This window comes from Branchiostoma lanceolatum, chromosome 14, assembly GCF_035083965.1.
Source record: "Branchiostoma lanceolatum isolate klBraLanc5 chromosome 14, klBraLanc5.hap2, whole genome shotgun sequence".
NCBI lineage: Eukaryota > Metazoa > Chordata > Leptocardii > Amphioxiformes > Branchiostomatidae > Branchiostoma > Branchiostoma lanceolatum.
Genome location: NC_089735.1, coordinates 16,375,619 through 16,400,406, shown reverse-complemented (window position 1 = coordinate 16,400,406; position 24,788 = coordinate 16,375,619). Strand labels below are relative to the sequence as shown.

The 24,788-nt window shown below is 40.2% G+C and overlaps 1 protein-coding gene across 7 annotated transcripts in view; it reads left to right on the top strand.

Annotated features, from left to right (window-relative positions):
• The window catches only part of LOC136449003 (WD repeat and FYVE domain-containing protein 3-like), a 119,660-nt gene that overhangs the window by 55,850 nt on the left and 39,022 nt on the right, over positions 1 to 24,788 (top strand). For 6 of the 7 annotated variants that reach the window (XM_066448758.1, XM_066448757.1, XM_066448754.1 and 3 more), the window contains 15 exons: positions 2,205 to 2,357; positions 2,929 to 3,002; positions 11,179 to 11,340; positions 11,789 to 11,913; positions 12,315 to 12,444; positions 14,666 to 14,889; positions 17,043 to 17,230; positions 17,947 to 18,084; positions 18,596 to 18,775; positions 20,295 to 20,412; positions 21,214 to 21,252; positions 22,391 to 22,518; positions 23,091 to 23,292; positions 24,050 to 24,121; positions 24,504 to 24,590. In XM_066448758.1, the coding sequence (XP_066304855.1) occupies positions 2,205 to 2,357; positions 2,929 to 3,002; positions 11,179 to 11,340; positions 11,789 to 11,913; positions 12,315 to 12,444; positions 14,666 to 14,889; positions 17,043 to 17,230; positions 17,947 to 18,084; positions 18,596 to 18,775; positions 20,295 to 20,412; positions 21,214 to 21,252; positions 22,391 to 22,518; positions 23,091 to 23,292; positions 24,050 to 24,121; positions 24,504 to 24,590 (2,020 nt within the window). The remainder of the gene's footprint in view (positions 1 to 2,204; positions 2,358 to 2,928; positions 3,003 to 11,178; positions 11,341 to 11,788; positions 11,914 to 12,314; positions 12,445 to 14,665; positions 14,890 to 17,042; positions 17,231 to 17,946; positions 18,085 to 18,595; positions 18,776 to 20,294; positions 20,413 to 21,213; positions 21,253 to 22,390; positions 22,519 to 23,090; positions 23,293 to 24,049; positions 24,122 to 24,503; positions 24,591 to 24,788) is intronic. The other variant, XM_066448755.1, reaches the window with a different exon arrangement.

Sequence of the window (24,788 nt, the reverse complement as noted above, 5' to 3'; positions counted from 1 at the left end):
ACTTCAGGAGAATGACTTGAACACTAAATTAATTCCTGATACTGTACAGAAAGTAAGTTGTCAGTCTCCTGTACTGTAGGTAACTTATTATCTGTACCAACCAGAGATCTTATTAGAATGGGTAACATAGGTATTGATACTAATAATTGGCACCGTTCTATTATCATTCTGATTGATCATGATGTTAATTAGCATATTTAACTAATTAAGCATTGGAATATTAATTTTTTTAAAGTAAAGACATTGTTAGACGCTGTTTCAGTACGCTTACAACATCAGTGAGTTCTTGTAGCAGCCAATATCAGTGGACATCATTAACAATGTATGCCTTTTACTATACATGTATATGGCTCATTAGTTTATTGCCAATTATAACACATCTTTGTATAAGCCTTGCATAAGTTGAAATGTAGAAACCTACATGTACGTGTGTCAATTTTAGTTAATATGTAATGATTACATGATATATTCTACTTTTTGATGTCAATCATTTAACTTATATTGTAAGTGTTTTTTCTTATACCTATTTTAAATTGTATATATTTCAGACTGGTCAGCAAGTCAAGTATGTCAAGGAGGCAATGCTGTGCATATAACTGTAGCAATAGTGGCAGGAACTAGAAAAGTGGAGGGATACACCCTGTAGCAGCCATGAGAAGACTCACCGCAGTTGCATACACATGTACAAAATGTACATGTATGCCCTGAGGCTTTCTGACTACATACATTCCCCACAAAAGCATAGTAGTTGTTTCATGTGTTAAGTAATCATGCATTAAAACTTAATATATGCATCGATAAACTTTTCTTTGCTTCCAATCCTTCATTTTCAATGTCAGGACGACTTTATACTTAATAACATATTCTACACAAGAGACGCTGCTTTCTATACCCTCAGCTGATATCATAAGACATTTACAATAATTAAAGAAAAAAGTATAACTTACCTGAGACACAGGAGTTTCTATCAGAAAAGCTCCTTGCGGAGATGAAACATGACCCGCTGGCAGGTGCACTCAGGTAAAAATGTTTGAAATCTGTAACAGATAGGATCTAGAACGGAATTAAGAGCAGATCCTACGATCTGGATCAGGTGTTCTGTTCTCTTGTTCTCCCAGGTAAGCGTCTATCATATTACTATATTACGTAATATGATCATAGTATCCCCTTAATTGGATATACAAACGCTGGCAATTTAGGATATTGGTCGTCAAGCAATGTTGCCTAGCAACGGTTACCATGTAAAAGAAAGCTTAATTCAGAAATGCCCTGTGTTTTTTAATGTTATTGCCTAAAAATTTTATTCAAAGTGTAATGCTTTTATTCATATCTTTTGCACCAAACGCCTTAACTATGTGTATTCGTGTATAGGCCCAGCTTGAAAGTGGTCCAAATGACCTTTGACCTAAAATGGCGGTGTGAAACTGGAAACTCGTCTTCTAAATCTAATAAAAACGTCCAACTTTTCAACTTTGAAAAATTCCGACAAATTTAAACTTTGTCCGATTTCGACAGGATAAAAAGCATTGTAAGCGGAAGAATCTGATCTGTACTTTGGCAACAATTTCAGCAAGTTATATCTTACCAAAAAAAATGGTGTGACATGCCTAACCACATATTTAACATTTAAGAGATGACGTTTCATTGACTATCTGTCATCTTCATCATGGCAATTCTGACTTGTTCACTGTGCACTGAAGACAATCAACGAAACATAGGCTCTTGTTCGATAATCACTGTGTTTGTGAATGAATAACTTTGCTATTCAGTCATTCACCAACCTGATGAAAGTAGCCACAGAAGCATGTCAACATGTTTTCACCTATACCTTTCTGTATTAATTTTATAGAGTTAACTGTTTCATGTGTTGATATTGGTGTAAATGATATGTGTTGTGTTGGGCTGTCTTGGAAATCAGTAGTCACCATTCATTCAGTTCTAACAGTAGAGCTGCAATATTTATCATTAGACTGTATAATACTGAAGAAACACATTTGGATTGTTTGGAAGTTTTTTTTCAAAATCCATGCATGGATAGCTATTTTGCTGATAATGAAATATTATTGTATCATAGTAGTCATAAGGAGAAATACAATAATACACTGAGTCTTGTGCATTGCAACCTTTGTTAAGATGATATGACTCAAACCTTTATTGTCCTTCCAAGGTTGGTCTTATGTAATTGTTTTGTTTCTTGTGCCCAGATTCTGGCTAACCTGCTAAAGAACAAGAAGCAGTTGTTGAACAGTCACATCCTCCACCTGACCTTCTCCCTGGTGGGGACTGTGGACAGTGGCAGGGAGTCCACCATCATTCCCAACAGGACCGCCTTCCAGGACCTCCTCTGTGATCTAGAGGTGGGTATGGCTTTTTTTCTGTCATGTGGCATGTTCTATATTTTGTTTGTTTGTTTGTTTGTTTATAGATCTCCATTTACGTTCATTTTACAAAAATTTCACACTATCCTTCATAGAGTCCACCTACATTAAATACAATTCAATCAAATATATGTGTATCACAGTTATAGTCATATTTAGTAATTTGGCATAACAGACTGGCTTAAAACTTAAGTTGGTAAACAGTGTTTGAGTCATGATACTCAAGGGGTTATCCTAATTCTGTGTCAACAACAGTATATATAGAAGATATAGATTTTGGAGCCACCATCTCAAATTTCAAACCACCAATGCCAGAACCGACACATACAAACACTCAAACTTCCCCCGTACCATTCCCCAGTGCAATGCCCTGCCTGGCACGGTTATGACGGCTCCCACCGTTGAGTTGTTCCATGCCAGGCTGTTAACCTGCCTGCTCATCTCTCACCCTACTTTGCCTATGATGACATCTTAATAAACAATGCATGTTAAGTCATTACCTAATTAGCTATCCTTTTCTTACTTTTGACTTTGACTTTTCCAATTCTAGGTCTGGCACAACGCTCCTTTTGATCTACAGAAGTCTCTGTTTGAGCACTTCATAGAACTCCTCACAGAATCAAGGTAATAAGGATCCTCCATTATAACCGCTTCATTGTCTTACTAGATTATCTCAATATAAATGTGAATCCCTCTTGCTAGGTAACTTAACTTTGATTTTTAATCATTGATGAAGATATTTGACTTAGTACATGTACATTATGATTATATTGAAGGGTTGTTTCACTTTTTAGATTGTTAGTAAGCACACTCATAAGGCCTTTAAAAAATGCAGTGTTAACGGTTACCCGACTAACCCCAGCGATAACCTGCCAACCCTAGACTTTTTTTTTGTTGGCCGGTGGCAAGGGAAAGGACATTTAAATTTTCAATCCGATATCTGAGGGATGAAATACAAAACAGACTTCCTGTATTTCCCACACTACTGAATAGATAAAAATTTTAGCTAAGGGCTTTGAATAGTTGATGTATTACTAAGAACATTACACATTGTACTTCGTTGCTCCGGGTGAATCAATAAATGTATTCTGTATGATTATCTCCATGAAAAAATACTTTTCACGGGGAAATTGTTTTGCATGGAGTTTGCGTAACACAGTGTGTGTTATCCTGTGTGTATGTGTGTGTGTCAACGGACGCTTAAAATCAGCATAATTGAAGAATGTGTGGATGGATTGTAATGATATTTGGTATGTGGGTTGGTGCTGGAAGGAGAAAGGTCAAGGCCAATTTTGGGCCTCCTGGTATGTGTCACTGGAACTGCAATGGCTCATTTATAAAAATATTCGAAGGAGAATAACTGAAGAAAGGAACAACAGATTTTCATGTTACAGTACAGATCTCGTTTAACTTCCCATCTACACGTGGTGGAAACGCGGTGGATTCTCGGTGGAAACGCGGTGGAAACGCGGTGGATTCTCGGTGGAAACGCGGGGGAAAGCCGGTGGAAACGCGGTGGAAACCCGGGGCATTCTTGGTGGAAATGCGGTGGAAACGCGTGTTTTCTCGTGTGATTATGCATGCAAACTGGAGCTGGGCGGAGCTCATACGCGTGTGGCGGGCCTTTGAACTGTTCAAGACACGCCCGCGGCCTGAAAGGCCGACGGCCTTCCTTGTACGGAGTGTTTAATACTCCCGACAGTCCAAAGTTAGAAATGGCAGGTCATGGAGCGCGCGAGGGTTGTCACTTCTCGATGCTGTAAGCGTTGTCATTTTCCATTCAACTTCAATGACACTCACACACAACTTGCAAAAATTCATGTACATTGCAACAATAAAGTTATTTTGAAGAAAATAGTTTAAGTTTTGGGTTTTTTACTGGTAGATGTATGGCATGAGGGCCGCGCAACTATATGATATCGCAGCACTTCCGGGATAAGAAAAGAAACCCGCGTAACCTGCGTATGCAAATTTTGACCTAGATTAATCCAATCGCTGCGCCTTGCGAAAAATGAAATCTGAGCTCACTCCTCCAAACCATGGAGGTTTCGTCAAGATTGAAACCTCCTGCGTGAAGCCAAGCACATTATATAGTGCCCTTGGTGAATTGTAGCAAAAATTGAACCCTGTGAATTTGTAGTTTCGAAGGTCGAGCCGCATGTGTCAATTTGATTGACACGTGCAAAGCGACACACGGCTTCTCTGATGGCATGGTCTCAAAGAAGGACCCCGTTGATTGTTAACGTTGCAACATTCTGCACGGATTTTTGTCCTCCAGTTAATGTTTGACATGTGATGCTATATTTTTGGTATAAAATTGTTTGTGTTATAAACAGTTCTAGGAGCGATTGGCCATATACGTGTCGGCATCTTCGTGTTTGACAATGACAATGTCGCTGGTATCAAGGAACAGGGGTGTTCGTACGAACATTGCGGAATACGTAAATTTAACGGAATTCATAACAAACGAATTTTACGGAATTTATACGGAGTTTTACTAATACTAAGGATCGTATGTATGGCTACACCAAGTAATTTTTATGGATGACGTCCTTTGGAGACCCTAAATCTAATGCGAGAGCGCAAAAAAAAAACAAGAAGGGCGGAAAAAAACAAGATGCCTATATTTGAAATATAATAGTCGACGACACATGTTAGGACACAAATTGAATGAGAGAACACAGTGTAACAACTAAAAAATTATTTTATTCATCATGAAAACAGCAATAATTTGAATAAATCAGTTGAAGTTGAACAGCAGTTGTTGTCCTGTCCTGTTTCTTTCCATATCCCATTGAAGTACAATTAAAAATGACACGGTTGTCTTCGGTAACATTTTGGTCGCATGTGCTCCGGATTGGGGGCGAATCGATGGATCGACTTGCATGTGGAAAAATCGGGACCGACCGAAAGCAGTCATTTTGAGCCGATCATCGTCTTACAAGGAAGTGGTCGGTACACCAAGTTTGACTGTACACTGTACTTGTATGTGAATAAATGTTTCTCAGTGGGTACAGAAAACATATGCCACTTATATTGCCCGTGGTCAATCAACCGTTTCTATAGAGCGGACACCTGTCCACAGCGGTCGATTTTGGCCAGTCCCTTGAGTGACCGCTATAGACAGGTTTGACTGTATATTAAAAAGGAACTCTTTGGTCATAGTTACAGGGAGCGGAATTTTTTTTCTTTCTGGGAACAGACCAAAATCAATGCGCGCGCGGACGTCATCCATAAAAATTACTTGGTGCAGCCTATTCCGTAAAACCTTGGTAAAACTTACTCGTGTGCAGAATTATGTGAAAGTAATGTATTCCTTATAACTCGTATGCAGAATTCCGTAAGAATTGTGTTTCTCAGTAGTAATGAATAAAATGAATACAACTGATATATGAGAATGTATGTCATGCCGATCTACTCTCCAAGCAGAGGAGTGGGTCCGGCAGGTTTTTGGCGTGTTTTTAGGCGTTTTTGTCGGGCTATCTACTTTGTCATATTTTTTTTGTCTCTATAACCCACACCTCTGCCGGCACTGACCTCGGGGCGGGGCAAACCTATTTACTTCCATTGAAAAAAGGTGACAGTACTCCTCCCCGAGAACCATTAGATTATCATTAGTGGTAACAATTTTACTGCGCCGGATTACCACACATCCGGCAAGTGTAGAGCGGCATTCACCAGGCCGTGCCGCGCGCGCCGGTCCCCCGCTGACTGCCCTATTCATGCGACAGGCTGGTGTCCACGATCCCACGCCGGCGTGATCATTGATAGCATCATAACGTAAATTTTCATTGGATACCTCACAAGAAAAATATAATGATGCATGAACAAGACATATTTCATAAATGTGTATTACGTATCAACTTGAACTGCATTACTAGTAATTGTTATTATCATTATCTCAGGCATCGTTAAATGGATTACGCCACGGGAACACGTACCTTGTTTACGTTACATGCGGTTACCGATGCCGCCGCTCGCTGTGTTCAGATTTGGACAGGAACTTTTCAACAACAGTGACAGCGAAATTGGCGATGGAGTTCCACCAACAGAGACTTAAAAATTCCCAAATGACACCAGAGGATTGTACAGATTTTTGTGTGATTTGTTCTTTGATGTTTTTTGGATGGTGTAAATGAAGTGCGGTCACGATAGGCAAGTCATTTGCTGACGGACATCGCAGCGACTTTCCAACATGGCGTCCTGATTGTTTTGTATGTAACTGTGGACAGTAGTTTAGAGGCTTTTTGAGATTCTACGATATCCTCACACTACAGCATTGCATTTCCGCAGTGGGGAGTAAAAATGAGAGAATCTATGGCTATTTCGGGCTTTACTTTGTCTTCTGGTATGATGGCCCAAATGGTCTGGATCGTAGTTGAGTATCGCGGAGACTTTGTAAACCCCAGATGTCTTTGGCTGCACGTTGAGCTGTTATTTTCATACGAAAGTAATTGCAGTTAGCCAAAGGGTAGGGGAAGCGTAAGAACATGGCATGAAAATTAATGCCACGACCGATAGACCAAGGATTGTGTCCTTAGTTAGACTGGGCCGGATGTTCTGTGGCGCGTGGTTAGGGAATCCCGTGCCTGGCCGGGCACGTTTCGCACTTACTTGTGAAACGCTTGTAATGTGTTGTTAAAGTGATTAGGTTTATTAGGCATTGAAGCTTCCGTCTGCCGGCAGAGGTGTGGGTTATAGAGACAAAAAAAATATGACAAAGTAGATAGCCCGACAAAAACGCCTAAAAACACGCCAAAAACCTGCCGGACCCACTCCTCTGCTTGGAGAGTAATGCCGATCTGACCGCTTGATCCAATGAGGTTTAACCTCCTTGCTTGATCTGACCAATGACTGAATTGCATGAGCCCCGTACGATGTGTTTTATTTCCCACTTTCCTACTTGTTCACGTCTGTACATCTACATTTTGTTCGATCAGAGACTAAGGAAATGTTTTCAGACCGACAGACGTGTCTCAAAATATAGCGATTTTTTCATATCTGACACAGTACCTACCGTATTGCCAACATTTGTAATAGACGATGGCGGCTCAGGCAAGATGTAGTAGCTGCCGAAAGATGATCGATATGACGATAACTTACCTTTTGTGTGAGTCGTGTGACGCAGTGGATGAATGTGTTATTCATAAACAATAGCGCATAACAGTTGTAGTAACGTGAAAACATGTTAGAAATTATACGTAGTAGAAGTATTGTTAGTTATGCAACGCACCAGCCCCAACACTACCTTCAATAAATAAGCAATGAAACTTTGAAAGGTAAACATTCAGTGTGACTGTCAAGCTGAACGCTAGCCTGGTCCCAGTCTCTAGGGGTCGGCTTAGTGGTTTTACCGGGCCCAGTCAGTTTCTGATGGCCTTCCCACATGTACCTCTCGCTGCTACCCTACTTCCGCTACACCCTACTTCCGCTGCCACCCTACTTTGCCGCCGACCCAAGACCGTCGGTGGCGACGTAATCTAATCTAAGGCCGTATACACACCCCAAGTGGACTAAGCTGTCTGGGCGGGCGGGGGTCACTCACAGTGCCGTGGAGATATCGAGGAGCCCCCGATGGTATGGATTCCAGGCTAGATGAACGCAAATTCAACAGTGAAACAAACGAGATCCAATTGCTTTTCGGTTTCAAATATTGTAAATACTACGGTATTCGACCTCGGGTGCAACTTAACCAGTAACTTACCTTTACTTTCTTGTTTACGTGTACCCAAAACCTCCTTGAGTTAACGTTGCGTTTACCTTATTCTAAGTTTAACAGTTGAACTGTTCATTCGTATGCTTAGGAATATGGATCCAAGGGAATCGCTTGGAAGAAAAACAATGGGCTTGGGAATGATAAGAATACTATCATCAAATTGAAAGAGAAAGACGTAATGATGTCAAAGAAAGGAGTTTAAAAATCGACTCTTTCTTTCTGATCCATGCCTTAGCAGATGTCGCTGTTGCAAAGACTTTTCCTGCTTGTAGAATTATTAGATTCGTTATATACATTTCTTCCTACATTAAATACATATTATAGACTATAGTTCCTCAAATGTCAAACGTTTATTGAAAGGTAAGTCCTGGTACAACATGTGTGAGTCAAACAGAACACAGCTTGAGTGAGTAGAAGGTAAGTTTAAAACGAAGCGCAAAGCAGGACAGAACTTCGTCAGAACAAGGAATTTATACTTTATAGGGAAGAGGTCTCAGCACAAGAAAAACGCCGTGGGAAGCCCTCCCTCTGGCCTCCGACAGTCAATTTCGGCATGCATACACAAAATAAAAGGTAAGTTACCTGCAGGTGCTAATATTGAATAAATGAAAACTGCTCTGTTGTACACATTTCTAGTAGTCACTGGCTAATGATAATGATCCTTCATCTCTTGTTTTATACATAAAACGCATGTTAGTAGAAACCGAAAGATTCGAACGTTGTGTTAGGGTAAACAAAATATCGTCAACAGGACGAAACTTAAAAAACACACGCACGCTTGCGCGCGCACTTAGGAACAAACGGCTGGTAGCATTCGTCCTTGGACACTTTTAGCCACTGAAGCATGCTCTACCTGTGTATGGAAAAGAGGACAAACAAAATTAATCATTTTCCAAAATGAGTGAGTTTGCCAGCCACTAACAGACTCCTGACCAAAAGGGAATAATTTGGCGACAAAATTTAGCTAGTTGAATCAAGGACGTCATTATATAGAAGTGGTAGAATTTAGCCGGCTGAGCACACTTCCCCGCGTACATGTACGTCATAACATGTTATTTCCTAGCGTTTTGACCAAACTTCGTAGCACCAAGCAAGTTTTGAAAAAAAAAACCCTCCTAGGTAGCACATTTCAATTGCCAGTTAGAATTAGATTGTTGACCGGGTGTTTTGTGTCGAATCCGTGTACCATTGCTGACTGTGTTCGGATTCATATTAAAGTGTGCCCTTCGGCGTGAGAATTCTTGTGGAACAAGTTTCTCCGCGCGCACCGTCCACCGCCCACCTTTGATCATATGTCAGGCCGGCGACAAAGAGAGATCATCAATTAATTTTGACAGGAGTGGCGCGCCTGAGTGTCTGTGGAGAAATGATCTCCCGCGTTGTGTATAAGAGTTTGGAGTTTGAAAATGTCTGGATAAACTAATGCTGATATGAAGATTTACAATAGCATTGATTTGACTTTATTTCTGGAATCAAATTTTCTGAACAACACTTTATATCCCGACGGAGTGGGATATAGTATATTACGTGACGTTTTCCCAACAATCATGTTACATGTACTTTTCACGATAAATGTTCATGTCGTCTTTCCTCCTTGTAAGCAATTATGCAGCTTGTCACCGATCTTTGCCGACGAAAATCGTGATATCTCGTGAGCACACGACATTTGCTGACGACGGAGACCGACTCTTACCGAGAATAAGCAAACGTGAAACGAGAATAGCCAAATTCACAAGTCTCCCGGCTGTTTGACAAAGCGTCCGAACAAAATACACCAGGATTGCCGATTGTAAACAAGAAATCTGCTGTACAGAATCAATTCTGTTGGGACATACCGTATTCATGTACATGTAGTACGAGTAGGTAAAGTAAACAATGATCTTTATGATGCCGATTTATAATTTTCTAACGCGGCGTGCAGCGCCTTGTATAAACACGTTGGGGTTGAAGTGTGGATGGGTGAAAATAGCGTCGCGGTGTTGCCGCTTTACCTCCTTTATTTTGTCTATATAAAACCTTGATTTTGTTGAGGTTTTGTGCTTGGAAATGCTTCGAATCTTATTGTAAATCTTATCTCACAACTCCATCGTTTATGCATATTTCTGACGACCACATGCGACCGTAACACCAAGTATTGTTACGATACATTTTCATGACAATTTCCGGCAGGGTTTCCAAGTCAGACTTCAATCAAGTTTGATAAGAATGGAGTATACGCGTGTACCGGACAATGCCGTCCGCACGAGATTTTTAATTTGATAGCCAGCGACGCGATTGCCCCGGCTTTCAACCGCGTTTAGAACGCGTTTTAAACGGCTTTTAACCGTGGTGGAAACGCGTTTTAAACGGCTTTTAACCGCGGTGGAAACGCGTTTTAAACGGCTTCTAACCGCGGTGGGAAGACGTTTTAAACGCGTGTGAATCGCGTGGGAAGGGAAGTTAAACGAAATCTGTACTATTTGGTACGCAGGTGGTTTGGATTGAGATGTACAAACTGAAGTGGTAATTATGCAAATTTGGACTGAATTTGCATAAGTAATGAGGAGTATCTACTAGTACTTCTCTATTGTGGGTATGGGCTTTGAGGTCGCACCTGTTGGATCCATTGGTCTCTTATCTAGGTCAAGTATTCCCCAGGTCCCAACAGCTGGTGGTCAAACAACAAACGGGTACACTACCAAACCTGTGTACTTATTTCTATTATGTGGATACCCTCTGGCACATAAAACAAAACAACCAGCAGCAACAACAAATAACTAGGGAAAATAAAACACATCATATATAAAAACAAATTTCATGGAGATTTTGGGTCTTCGGACTCTTGTTACAATATGATATTGAGTGCCTGATGCATTCCAGTTTTAAATTGCTCAAAATTGTTTGTTGGATCACTTTGGCTGAAATCTATAAAAATCAAAAGGTAAAACCTACCGTCCCTTAATTTTTGAAGGACTGAAACCAGAAAAATATCATTTTTTGAGGCCTAAGATAACTTTGATTTGTATTGTTTGTTAATATCTAGACCTAGCTTGTGTCTGTGAAGGTTATCATGAAATGAAGTGTTGTGTGTTTTCCCCTTGTCAGTGAGAACAGCAGTAACGCCCTGCTGATGATAGAGCTGGGTATGGTGAGTAAGCTGCTTCACACCCTCCAGGACCGCTCTCTGTCCCAGACCACTGTGGACTCCGTTGCCATGGTATTGGCACTGCTGCTGCAAGGGTCTCTCAAGAGCTCCGACCTGCTCAAGTAAGGATAGATTAAGACTGATCTTACAGATATGTATGTGGATTAAGTGAACAATCAGTCATGAAAAAACAACTTTTAAAATCACTCCATGATTTAGTCTGTGATGACAGCCTATTCCTGGATGGGGACAGTCATTCACAAATTTTCAGCATAGTTTGTATTATTGATTGTTATCCATTGATTGTAGATTCACTACAGTCATCTTTACGAAGGTTAGACATCTACAGGACTGGTGTAGGTTAACAATATCTAGTGACGCTGAAGAAGAGGGATGGATGTTGCTCGAAAAGTCTGAAAGTTTTTTCTTAAGTAGTTTTGGAAATTCCATTTGCCGAGCCAATTTCCCTTGCAGCTGTTTTATCACTGTCTTTTTTGTTTTATTTTGTTGAAATGTTCCTTTGGAGCAACAACAGTTACTATATCAGCATTCTTCTCACTGTCTTCTCAGGTTTGGTCAGTTTTTGGTTTCCACCCTGCCCACGTTCTCAGTCAGTGAACGAAACATCACCATGGAGAACCTTGTGGAAGCCGCCATGGGTCTGCCAGATACCTCACAGCCGGATGGGTCCTCGGGTTTGTCAGAATCATGTTTAATTTCTATACTGAATTAAAACCTGATTTCGAGCCTGAACCATCAAGAATGCCATACACAAGGCGAAACTAGTTATCATAACCAATATTTGATCACTAACATTTGGAACAGTGATGTTTGTTCCCACCGTTAGAATTAAGTGCCGTGACCTACTCCATTTTCCCCTAACCGCTGTATGTTCCTGCTGCTACATGTATATTAAAGTGATTTACAGTATCATGAAACCCTTATAAGTCGTATCACAGCTTATCTTACAGGGCTCATCATACAGATTGGAAGATTAAGAGGATCATATGAATGTCTACAGACAGTGTACATAATCATAACATGATATGTAAGATATACAGACCGGAATAAATTTGACTTCTGTCTATTGTGTTAGATCTGTCGGAGTTGTCTGAGAGTGACTACAGTGGGCTGGTGTCAGCCAAGAGTGTGCGGATGAGGAACACTCTATTGGAGCTCCTGTACGGCCTGCTGCACAACTCAACAGGACAAACTGTCAATCAACAGTAAGTAATGTGGTCAACCTACATTTGTACTTATATTAGTGACATTGGTGTGGTGCAACGGTTGAAGTGAGACCTTTCTGGAGACCAAGTCCGGAGTCCCTCAAGGGAGCTGCCTTGGCCCGTTGTTGTTTTGTTTATACACCAATGATCTGCCTACCATTACACAACATACAAGTCTAGTTATGTACGCAGACGACACAACACCCTTCGCTGCAGCACCCAGTGCTATTGAAGTAGGAAACATTTTACAGACAGACCTCATGCACATCTGGGATTGGGTCCAAACAAACAGACTCATCTTAAACATTGGTAAAACTAAATCTATCCTCCTAGGCAGTCACCCTAAACTAAAACACAACCCAGAACTAAATCTTAGTATTGGTGGGAAACAGATCACTCAGGTAAGCCAAGCTGACTTACTGGGGTTTACTGTTGACCAGCACCTCTCCTGGGCCCAGCATGGACACAAGACCACATCAAAAATGGCTAGAAGTATAGCATCAGTAAGGAAATATAAAAACTACTTTCCAGGTGATTTACTGAAAACCGTTACACAATCTCTTGTTCTATCACATTTGGATTATTGTTCCACTGTCCTCTCTTCTACAACTCAGACACAATTAGACAAACTACAGACTATGCAGAATCGTGCAGCCAGACTTGCAGCTAATTCAACAATGTTCTCCTCTTCCAGCGACTTACATACTAGGCTCAACTGGCAAACTGTCAAAGAGAGAATGTACACAACTACTCTAAGTGCTTTTCACAAACTAGTTACAGTTAAACAACCAGAGGGCTTATACGATAGAGTACGTGGCAGCAATATTTCGCACAATCACAACACCAGACTGTCCAATAAAGGAGGTTTCACACTACCCAGACCACAGACCAAAGCGCTGACAAGAACATTTCTCTACAGGTGCACAAAAACCTATAACTCACTGCCAAACACACTGATCTCTACCAACAATGTAGACTTCAAGAACAGAATAAGAGACTGGGTTAAAGCAAAGGACAAAGCTTCACCTCTCAGTCTATGGTGGTAGTAAATTCTTCTGATCAGAATTCCGGTCCTTTTGTAAATACATGTATATTTAATCTGTCAAGGTTGATTTAGTTGGAAGTATTATTAATCAGTTTATTATGTTTATAATTTATGGTAATCATTATGTTTGAGTTTCCTCATTTGTATTTACATTATGCTCAGTTTACTTAAGTTACCTATATTCGTAGTTTATGATTACTTTGAGTTTCCTCATTTGTATTTATATTATGCTTCAGTATTTGTATTTACATATATTATGCTCAGTTTATTTTAGTTACCTATATTCGTAATTTATGATTACTTCTGGTTTTTCGTCCACTACATCCAGCTTATGTTTTCACTTATGTTGACCTCTGACCTCCCTCGTTCATCTCTCGTTTACTTTTGATTTCAAAACATTTGTTTTGTCGAATTCTTAGTTAACCAATTGTATAGTTTTCGTGTCATTTTATTTATTTGTATTGGGACTCCAGGAAGAATAGTGCATATTGTATATCACTAATGGAGATCTAAATAAAACAAACATTTTAACAAACAAAGTGTCAGACTTACAGCTGTAGAACCGATACATTGTAGGTCCCGGGTTCGATACTCGCCATACCCTGACATTGTGCCCTTGGGAAAGGCACTTTACACAACCTTCTCTGACGGTGGCATGACGCCCACCAAACCTATTCTGCTATTCTGTCAAAAAGTGTGCAAAAACACACTGATTTGGTGTGCCATCTGCACACCAAGTGCTGTAAATTCTTGTTTTTCTTTATTTCACTTTCAGCTGTGTTGAGTCAGACATATCTTTCTTATATCCCTATCACATTCACACCACAGGAAAATTAATAGAAATTTTGATGAGTCTGTTAGTCTAAGCTCTAAATGAAATTTTCTTCAGTGATACGCCCAGTGTTCTCTTAATCATTGTCACAGTGCTATTTTTAGAGATCGGTAGATTTTAAGTCGAAAAATACCCTCTATCGATTTTAAAATCGGGCAAACTTCTGGGGATCCACAAATTATGGCTGATACTTGTCATCTGCATGACATTAGTATCGATGCAATCCATTTACCTAAAAGATAATTATGTTTTACATAGATTGTATCTTAAGTATATATTGCCATCTTTGAAACTTGTGTAAAAAAACATGTTTCGATCCTGACCAATGATATATTCTTTTACAGATTTTGCGAGGAAGTCCAGAGGGCTCTGGGCTTTGATTGGCTGCTTCTCTTCATGCAAGGCCATCTCCACCAATCAACAGTCATTATTGCTGTCCGCATCCTGTGCGTGTTGCTTAGCCACCTGGCAACCGTTACAAAGTTCCGAGAGGGCGGACTAGGAGGGGGAGGATGGCTGGATGAGACGGAACTCATTATCCACAACAAGGGAGCAGTGCAGCTTCTGGGTGAGCCATTATTACGATTATGTACTGTAATGTAGGCATCATGTACGGAGGTTTTGTTTTTGATCTGTCTGTCCGTTTGTTTGTTTGTTTGTTTGATCGTTTGTTTGCTTGTGTGTCTGACTCAGTAATTATTTGAATGCAGTAGAGTGGCTGGTTTCCATACTTCGCATACCTGGGACACTGACAGGAAGTTAGGTCAAAGGTCCCAGAAAGGTTCCAGTCTATAGGTTTAATAATGTCATTTTCCAGTCTTCAATTTCCTGTCTGTTATCTTTTGAGAGCCTAATGGGAAAAAATGTATTGGACAGAATCAGCGAGAAATTCGCAATCAGGAATGAAACAAGAAATTCGTAAAAGCTAGAAATAATCACATACTAGTGCTGCGTACCTAAACGTAGCATCAGGTACAGGTACAGGTACAGAGGTTTAGGTACAGGTCCTGACCAGCACTTGTACCTGAACAATTTTACAAATTAACATGTGTTCTTCTGAACTTCTTCAATTAACATTCTCTTTATTCAAAGAATATAACTAGGCCTCCTACCGCCAAACTCCATTGGTCTTGCTATTAAAAGTCTTGCCCCACCTGAAGGATCTATTTTATATTAATTACACTGTCTCAAGGTGTCACTTTGGTCATGTTTGGCATCGCATGAGGCCGTGAGGTTAGGAGATCAGTCACAAAATATGCATAGACTTGGTGTAAATTTATATCGGTACAGTACCAGTCATGATCCGGTATTTTGGACCTGTAGCTACATGTAATAGATTTTCATGGTACAGTACCGGTACGCAGCACTATCACATACTGTAAATCACTTTAATATAGCGGCAGGAAAATATAGCGGTTTCGGGAAAATGGAGTAGGTCGCGTCACTTAATTTTAGCGTTGTGGACGAGGCGCTATATTTAAAACAGGTGCCTGTAATTCACAGACTGATGTGTGAAAAAATACATGAATACTTGTACTAGTATTATCATTAAAATCTTCAAGAAAAAAATCGGCAGTTTACGGACCAAAGGCGTGAAAAAACATGAATAAAATGATAGGCACGCCAAGCGCCGGCGACCCAAGCCACTGCACGCCGGCTGGTTGTTGGGCGCCATCGATCGTGTTGCCGCCAAGCGCGACGTCGTCGCCTGGGGCTGGGACCGTACTGGCATCCGGGACGCCATGAAGACGGTACGATAGGTGCTGCTGTCCTGTATTTTTGTAATTCTACTGTATTTTTGACATTTACTAGTACTGTATTTTTGCCACAGCAAATTCCGCTTTGTCAAACTCGTAAGTTTTGAAATTGCGCCGCCATCTTGTTTGTTGTCTTTTGTTCGCTTGGGTGGCGGCGAAATCTTTGTGCTTGATTTCCGATTTCGGTCACATTTGTAGCTTGCAACGAACGTCTGTATATTTGCACATTTGAAGCTAAATATTTGACTGTATTTCTGCCTTAGAAATTCTTAGGTTAACATCGCATTTCTCGTAGTTTCTTCGTTTGTTTTTGTTCAAGTTCTGTGACGCCATTTTCCTTATGCTATTGTCTGCACGCGCACTGAGGTGACGCTAAGATTTTGTACGTCTTATTGTATCTTCGAGCACAATGTGAACACCGTAACGTTTTTGTACAATTTATTCGGAAACTTTTTAATCGTAACTTGAAATGATAATGCCATAATTTCTACTTACTAGTACCATTGTGTAAATAAGCTGTAACAACGCCATAATTGTATGTGTATGCTATCGTCAGTACACACTACATTTGTACGAAAAATTATGACAAACTTGTACAATAAATGCTTTATTTCTTGAAGAACACCTTTGCTTGTTCCTGTGTGAATGACTAGTACAAAGTGTGCATATCGTGGCGAATGAATGGAGCGTGATTGTGTACTACGTAGTTACTGTACAGTGTCGGGGCAAGAGGGAGGGGGGCAGAAGAGTGATCGAAATATAACGTGATGAAAATATAGCGGTTGAACAGCAACCGCTAAAGCCACTATAATAAAATCCCTGCTACAAAATCATGATTTACAGTACTATTAGGTATCTTTCATTTCTTGTTTCTTCAACAGAAAATCATTCATTTATTTTTATCATTATGCATATATTTACTGCTTGCTGTAAGGTAAAATGTGTTTTCCTTTTTTTTCCCCAGGTTTTAATGTGGGTGCTGGACCTAGTAAGTCTCAGAATAGGGAGATCAACAAGGAGGCATGTCAGCTGCCTGGGTTCATGGTACTGCAGTGGCTGCTGCCCAAACATGCTCACATTCCTGAACTCTACTTCATCCTCATGGCTCTCCTCTTGGGGCAGTCTGCACGGAAACCACCCAAAAACCCACAGGTACATGTAATGCTACGGTCACATTTGCACCGGTGCTCGTAGGGAGTATGGCCGGGCTCTGAAGCCACAAATTTGTCTCAGTGGGCTGTTGGAATCCGGGGAGTACCTCCCGGTGTTCTTGCAATTAGCTGACAACATCTATTTGTCACCGGGTCCCGGGTTGATTTTGAATTCAAGTTTTGAAAATCTGGGGGCTGACCGCCCCCCCCCCCCCTAAATAGCCTGGTAGCCACAGTGTATCCCAAAGGGCCATATGCATGTAAGGGTCACATCTGAAAGTGAAGAAAAAAAAGTTAACTACCTGGCTGGGCCCCTTTTCCAATTGTGATCATAGCATGAGGAAGGAATAAGATTTACTGCATTTTGATACCAATATATTTTTGCTTGATTTTTTTAAATGCAAGCTGTATAAGGTGTGATGACTGTCTTGAAATACGACACATGAGTCTTATTAAGCAGCGAGAAAGAAAGAGGACAAAAACAAACATTAAGTTCAATAAACGTGTACAGGTAGGTGGGTATGCAGTCAAAAGGTCTATGTAGACAGGTGGTCACTATAGACAGGACTCTTGATGCTTGCTTCAATGGAAAAATTATCCAAGAGACCACCAAAAAGTGGTCACATTGTCCAAGTAGTCAGGTGGTCACTTGTATAAGTTGTACAGGTTTGACTGTGTGTTCTACACACTAAGGCAGCACTGTTTTGTTCCCCACAGTTTGATCTTGACTCCATCTGGACGTACATTTTCGGTGTTCCTGCCAGCCAATCAGCTGGCTCCATCACTCCGCAGCAACCGATGTGTCCTGACGCTGTCATCGTTATACTGTCCATGGTCAGAGCCATGTTCAACCAGGTCAGTTTTCACAGGCAAATGACAAATCCTCCAAGAAAACAACTCAACACTTAAGACATTCAATGATGGCATTGATATTAGCATGTACTGTTACAAGACTAACCGAAGATGAGACTAGAAACGAATGTTTAAGCTGGCTTGATGCAAACTGAATGACTTGATCAGGATTATCTGTCAGTACTGTATTTATACATAACATGACCTTAAAATGGAAGGTTGGGGGGGGGGACCAGTTCAAACCAGACTCTCCCAATGGGCTCTGTGTATCAACAATTACTTGGTAGCTTTTTATATCAATCAATTTTCATGCTGTCCCAGTGACTCGTATGAGGAAAAAACAACAGTGGCAGTGTGGGTGTTGGGTAATTACCAGGGAAGCAAGGTATCCTCTGGGTTTCCCCTACAAATTCCATTGTTTTCTAAGGGTAGGGTGCTCAAAAGACACCCTGATGCCTGCTAGCTAATAGCCTGGACTGAACGCATTATTTTGTGCTTGTCTCCCCTGTGACAGCCCTGGCAAATGGAGGATGAAGGTTCCTGGTTGCGAGAATATCCTGTGACCCTGCTACAGTTCCTGCTCTTCCTGTACCACAACAACCCAGACTTCGTCCCCCTGTGCCAGAGCCCTGACTTCCTGTGCGCGTTGGCCGCCACACTCTTCCCGCTGACTGCCAGACCGTACTCTGAGCTGGTAAAGTTTCTTTCAACACTATCAGCTCCGGTTTTGATTTTACCACTCGATTGTCTGTCTTTTCATAAGACTTAAAGCCCCACTATGTAGTTTAAGGCCAATACAGAAAGTAGATTTTCCTACCGTTTCTTTGCATAGCAAGTTTGATCAACTCTATAGAATTGCTTGCCGATATTCAGGGAGGGAGGTTACAACATTACTGCACCATACAAACAACTTTAAAAAACTGTTATCCTCCATCCAAAACAACACATGGCCACACATGGCTTCTGTACTTCTTATCAGCCTGACTGCCCAGTAGGGTGCCTGTTTACAGTTTACCAGTTTCTGTTAAAAATCATCCTTACCAGAGTTCTTGCAGTTTTGAAGGGAAAATAACCACACTTTATTAATACCCTTCAAAGTAGACTCTCTAGAATAAATTGATAGTTGTATTCCACCCTCTTGGAAAAAGATATGAGCGTTTCCAAAGAAGAAGAGCTTCATGACATCTGGCAGTCTAAAGGGTGCCTAAGTGATTAGACCACCATGGGGGTCCTCCAGTGCACTGGGATGTTGTTGTTTATCTACTATTGAGGTGGTGTCCGGGATTTTTTGTTTTGTTTTTGTACAGTTCACAAACACCAAAAATAGACAAAATAATTAAGAAAATATGCTGAAAAGGGGTTGTACATGTCAGTACCTGCCATTCACATTAAAATTTGTTCACAAGAATATTTTCAATTTTTGCGCCAAAATCTTACATAGTGGGGCATATCATTGAACTTTGCAAGAGACCTGAGATAGATGTAGCTTACAAATGTGCCCAATGTGGCAGAGACTGTCATTCTTACTATAGGACTGCTCAGCCAGAGCCGAAGCTGTTGGGCTGATATCACTTAGTGTTGTACACACCAATTCTTCTGTTACAGGTGTTTGTCACGCGAGGTACATTTCTAGTTCTCTTTCCGACAATATCAGTCATTTCCATGTGAAAATGCCCAATTTTGCGCATCATCTTTGACGTGAAAATACTTTTTCCTCCTAACATTTACTAAAATTGGAGAGGTTAAAGAAACAGAATCTCGGTTGTTCTTATACATGTAGCTAGAGGGATATCCGTCATTCCCATAGACAGCTGTTTTGGCTCAGAAGTATTTCCTGGAAGAGATGGTCGCTAGATTTGAGGGTGTGCAACCTCGAATTGAGACCCAAAATAAACAGGGGGGTGCCCCCTTAGGATTTTACCATTGATGATGATTGTCAATATTGACCAAAGGAGGCCATATGTGATGGTGTCTCTGACAAGATCTGGATTGTTAGAGATAATAGAAAATTTTTTAAAAAGAAAAATTACAAAGTTATAGTTACATGTAGTGTAGAATATGGCAGAATGATGAATGCTTTTAATTACATCCTGTATCAAGTTGTGCAATGTACAATTTAGGGATTCCAACATGATTCTTATGACATTTTGAAAATAGTTATGATAGAATACAGCGCTAGAGAAACACTGATAGAATCTATTGTGTCTGTGTAGGTGAGTGAGCCCGAGAGTGAGATGGCATCCCCTGCTGAGTCCAGTGAGGAGTACAAGGCCTTCGCTGAGTCCATGGTAGCCAGTAAGAGCTCCGACTCAGTCAGCACTGCAGCTAGAGGTAAATATGGTAATGAGTTACATGTATCTATGTTTAGGTAGGTACATGTAAGTAGGTAGGTAGTTGATGTGCTTTCGCACCGTCGGGGTTATACCGCCCCTTACAGGGTGACATGATACCCTTACGTTGGCTGATACAAGACGGGGATGTGTAAGGGGAAGAAGGAATTCAAACCATTTGCATGAAAACTAATATCAGTTTCTGTGAATGACATTGTAATTGTTTACTCATATTTGTCAAATCATGTTGAAATGTAGATTCACTGATTTTTAGCCTATCCATTGCTTGGTACATAAGATGTAGGCGAATAGCAAAATAGGCCAATATGTGAACAGCATGAGTTTGATACACATAGCAGTCCTCCTTTTTACTCTGTAGATTCAAAAAGCATGAAAGCAAGCTAATTGATATCATCAAGTTATAAGGAATTTAGTAATAATGTGTATTGCATGCTACATGAAATACATGTTACCAAGTAACTTTACTTGGGTTGCACTTTCTTAATAGTTACATTTTGTATAACACAATGTTCATGGGGTGTAAGGTATATTTTGTTGATATGAGCTATATACATGTAGTATTACATTATTGCTAATAGATCTATGCCACAGTCAGACATAGTGTCTGATAGCAAACACATTTTTTGTACAGTGCCTCTCTTTTTTGGTACATTATATATCCATGTCATTACATGTAGGTCCTAGAGAGCTAGAAGAAAGCTAATGATCTACAAATGTAATGTACAATGTCATGTAGCCACTAGTTGCATTTCACTCTGACTTTCATTTTGTGGTCACTAAGGTGGTGACTGGATGCGCTACTCATGGAGAAACGGACTAGGTGACTCCACTAATTCATTAACAAGTCTTGTTTGTCACATTTGTAGATTGTTTTTATATGTTCCACCACAAATCTTTGTTAAAAACTGGTCACTTTAAACTTGAAAAGCCAAAGGAAATTTGTAATCCCTAACACAACTTTGCCACTGGAGGCTTACCGACCAAACATTTGACAAATCATTCAATGAAATTCATTGATAAAGAAGACTTTTTTTACATTGTGTGTATTTTTGTTTTCTTGTAAATCATACTTGTCTTGCATCATATTAAAAAAAATTATGAAATCAAAGGGCACTGTACAGTCAGCAATTGCCATTTAGCGGAAAGTAAGGCTTAACTAGTTTTTAAAGTCAATTTGGAAGATACCAGTGATGGCCAGTGTTTTTTGACTGTTCTGACTGTTCATCTCTTTTCCTGCATGGTATTTAACATTTTGGACCAAGGTCTTCTTTTTAACATTCGCTGCCTTTTACTTCTTTTCTTTCATAACACAATAGTGTGACACATGGATCTTTCTATTTCTTGCACTATAAGATCCATTGATCTGGAATGTTACATGTTCTACTCAGTCTTTAATTTCTACATATTTGTTATCTTGTGCAAAGTAAAATTTGAGTTTAAATGAATTGATTACAGTTATCATTTTTCATACAATCATTGATAATTTTATACCTTTCTGATATATAAGTAGAAGCTGACAATGTGCATAAACAAAGTATGCGCTATCTTAGAAATACGTTCAATTTGTCTATTTGTACTATGGCAACTGCTAGATATGTCACAATGTAGATGTTAAGCACATGTTATAATCATTAGAACTTCCTGGTAGTTACATGTAGTTACTCCATACACAGTTGAACTCCCAAAACTTAAAGTTTGCACACTAGCTTGCATGCATAATGAAACGTGATTACACGTTTATCTAAACACGTTTTAATCTTCAATAATACACAATCATGTTTGATCAAGAATTACACGGTTTTTGCAGACTTTTTAATTGAGAAATGCATGGCTTTTAATCACGTTTTCTACATCTCTTAATCGCGATTTGCACGTGGCAAGATGAGAAGATATTCGAGATCTGTACTGTATATTACAAATCATCAACATGTTAAAGAAATTGTCTTCTGGCTGCACAGGTTCCATACCAAGCCTGACCACCCATCCAGCAAGGAAGTTTGTGATGGACTTTGTCAGAATCATCATTGTGGATAGTCTAGCTCACTCCACTAACAGGGGAACTCCTGTGGTAGACCTGGTCTTAGAGGTGTGTGCAAAGCTCATTTTTACTTCTACTTTAGTCTAGCTCAATTGTGCTTAGCTAACAACATCATGTATCACAAGCCAGACATGTATAATGTGTATAATATCAATTATATGTTTAATACAAATTATACATTACGTGTGCTTGTGAAGTATGTATCAATTTGATGCTTATTAAGGGTTGTCTGAAAGTTGGATCAGGGTTCAAGAATGTACATTACGAATACCACTCTCCCTCCCTAATCCTGAGGGGAGCATGGCACATCCAGATATGGATATGATGATAGCATGATATTAACAATGATAATGCTGATAACAATTGTATATTATACAATGTGCATGCATGGCAAGTTGTACAACAAATCTGCTCTACAAAAGATTTTTAAAAGTATTGTACATTGCATAGGATGAGCTTTTCTTGGGTGGGTATGACATCAATACGGCAGGAGGGCGATCCTAAAGGCGGTCAGGCTGGTACCTCGGGTGATATGGAATACCCTGTGTTGTATTCTATATTTGGTTGATAATTGACTACCACTGGTTCATCAAATAATTAAATAAATTTTGTTTTGCCAGGCGTCTCCAGAGCGAGCGACCCAAACCCAGCAGCGTGACTTTCAGACAGAGGTCCTCACGACGCTCATGGACCATCTCCTGGCAGCCGACGCCCTGCTCGGCGACCAGGCTGCTCTCCCATTGGCTGCAGGGGGAAGCTACAACGCACTGGTCTCCAATGTCTTTCACTTTGCGTCGAGAGTAGTCGACAAATTGTGGCAAGGTAGAATATTATTTATTCAAGTTAGCATCTGCACTACTTGCTCTCATCAGGCATACTCAATCGCCACCCAAGCAACTTGCACCACATCATCAAAAAAGATCGTGACCTAAACAACTTGCATCACCCCAAGCAAGTTAGTATCACTCCGCCGCACATGACATGGCTGTGAGAAATAAAACTTGGAGTCAGCTCAATAAAGCTGTCATTTCTGCATTGTTAGATTGATCTAATGAAGAAAGAGACCAAAAATATAACACTTAGCATGAAGGTTCATCGACTGGTAGATGATATATATAGAATGAATTAAAGCTCTGAATTAGAAGTCTTAACGAAATCTTCTATCTTTGTTAGGCTGCATAGACCCACTACATGTGACAATAGAAGTTTATTGCAAGTTCATGCCCGTGGGCTAATTGCAAATACATGGTAAAAACATAGAGAAAAACATACATGCGTCAGTTAACTGTGTCTGACATGCTCCAATGCTACCTGAGGAAGATGATAAAAGATTGTTTTGATGAGTCCATTTCTTAGCTATGAGATTATGTGTTAACTTAAATCAATAAAGAAAGAATGTTGACTGCATATTTAATATGCAGTTATGATCATTCTTTCATTAATGATTAAAGTTTACACATATAATCGCTGCCTTGTACTGTGCAATTTACAACCTGCATGTCTAGCATTTGCATCGTAATTGTAACAGTTACTATAATTGATTGACATTAATATTTTGTCTTACATAATTTCGTTGTAGGCATCTATAACAAAGATGCCAAGGAGGTCTTTGAGTTCATCGTCCAACTCATCTCCCAAGCCAAAAGGAGAGGTAAGCATGTTGTGAAGCACACTTGGCAGTTCATGTCACTGTACTTTGCAGTCTAATCAATGTGATCTTTCTTTTATTAAGTGGCATCAAGCTAGTCTAGCAGACAGTCGGGATCAAAAGGTCATGGGTTCGATTCCTGTCATTTCTGGATAGACGTTGTGATCCTTGAAAAAGACACTTTGCACAATGTTTCTCAACCCAGTGTAAAATGGGTACCTGACTTCGGTTGGGGAGGCAAAAGGGGGTGGAAGGAGAGTGATTGGTTCCGCCTTCCAATACCATTCCCTAGACACAGTGGATTAATAACCCACTGCTCCTACGACGTCAAAGGCTATAAGACCTTAATCCCTGTGTTAAACTGCTTTGTTCTTATTCCTGATAGCCCATGGTATGAGCCTGGACCCCATCTACCACTGCCTGAACAGAAGTATCCTGTACGAGCTGTCACGACCGTCCTCAACTATTTCTGGTAAGGATGGAGCTCAACTAAACACTACACTCTGGAATTCACACTTCAATCCTTTAAAAGAAATATTGATAGCACTTTTTATTTGCCACAAACCAGCACAATGTCAGAAGTAATGGTACCTTTACTAAAATGATTAAAGAGAATGCTTGTCGATGAATGTTAGACATTCAGGTAGTTAGACACGCAAGATAACAGTCA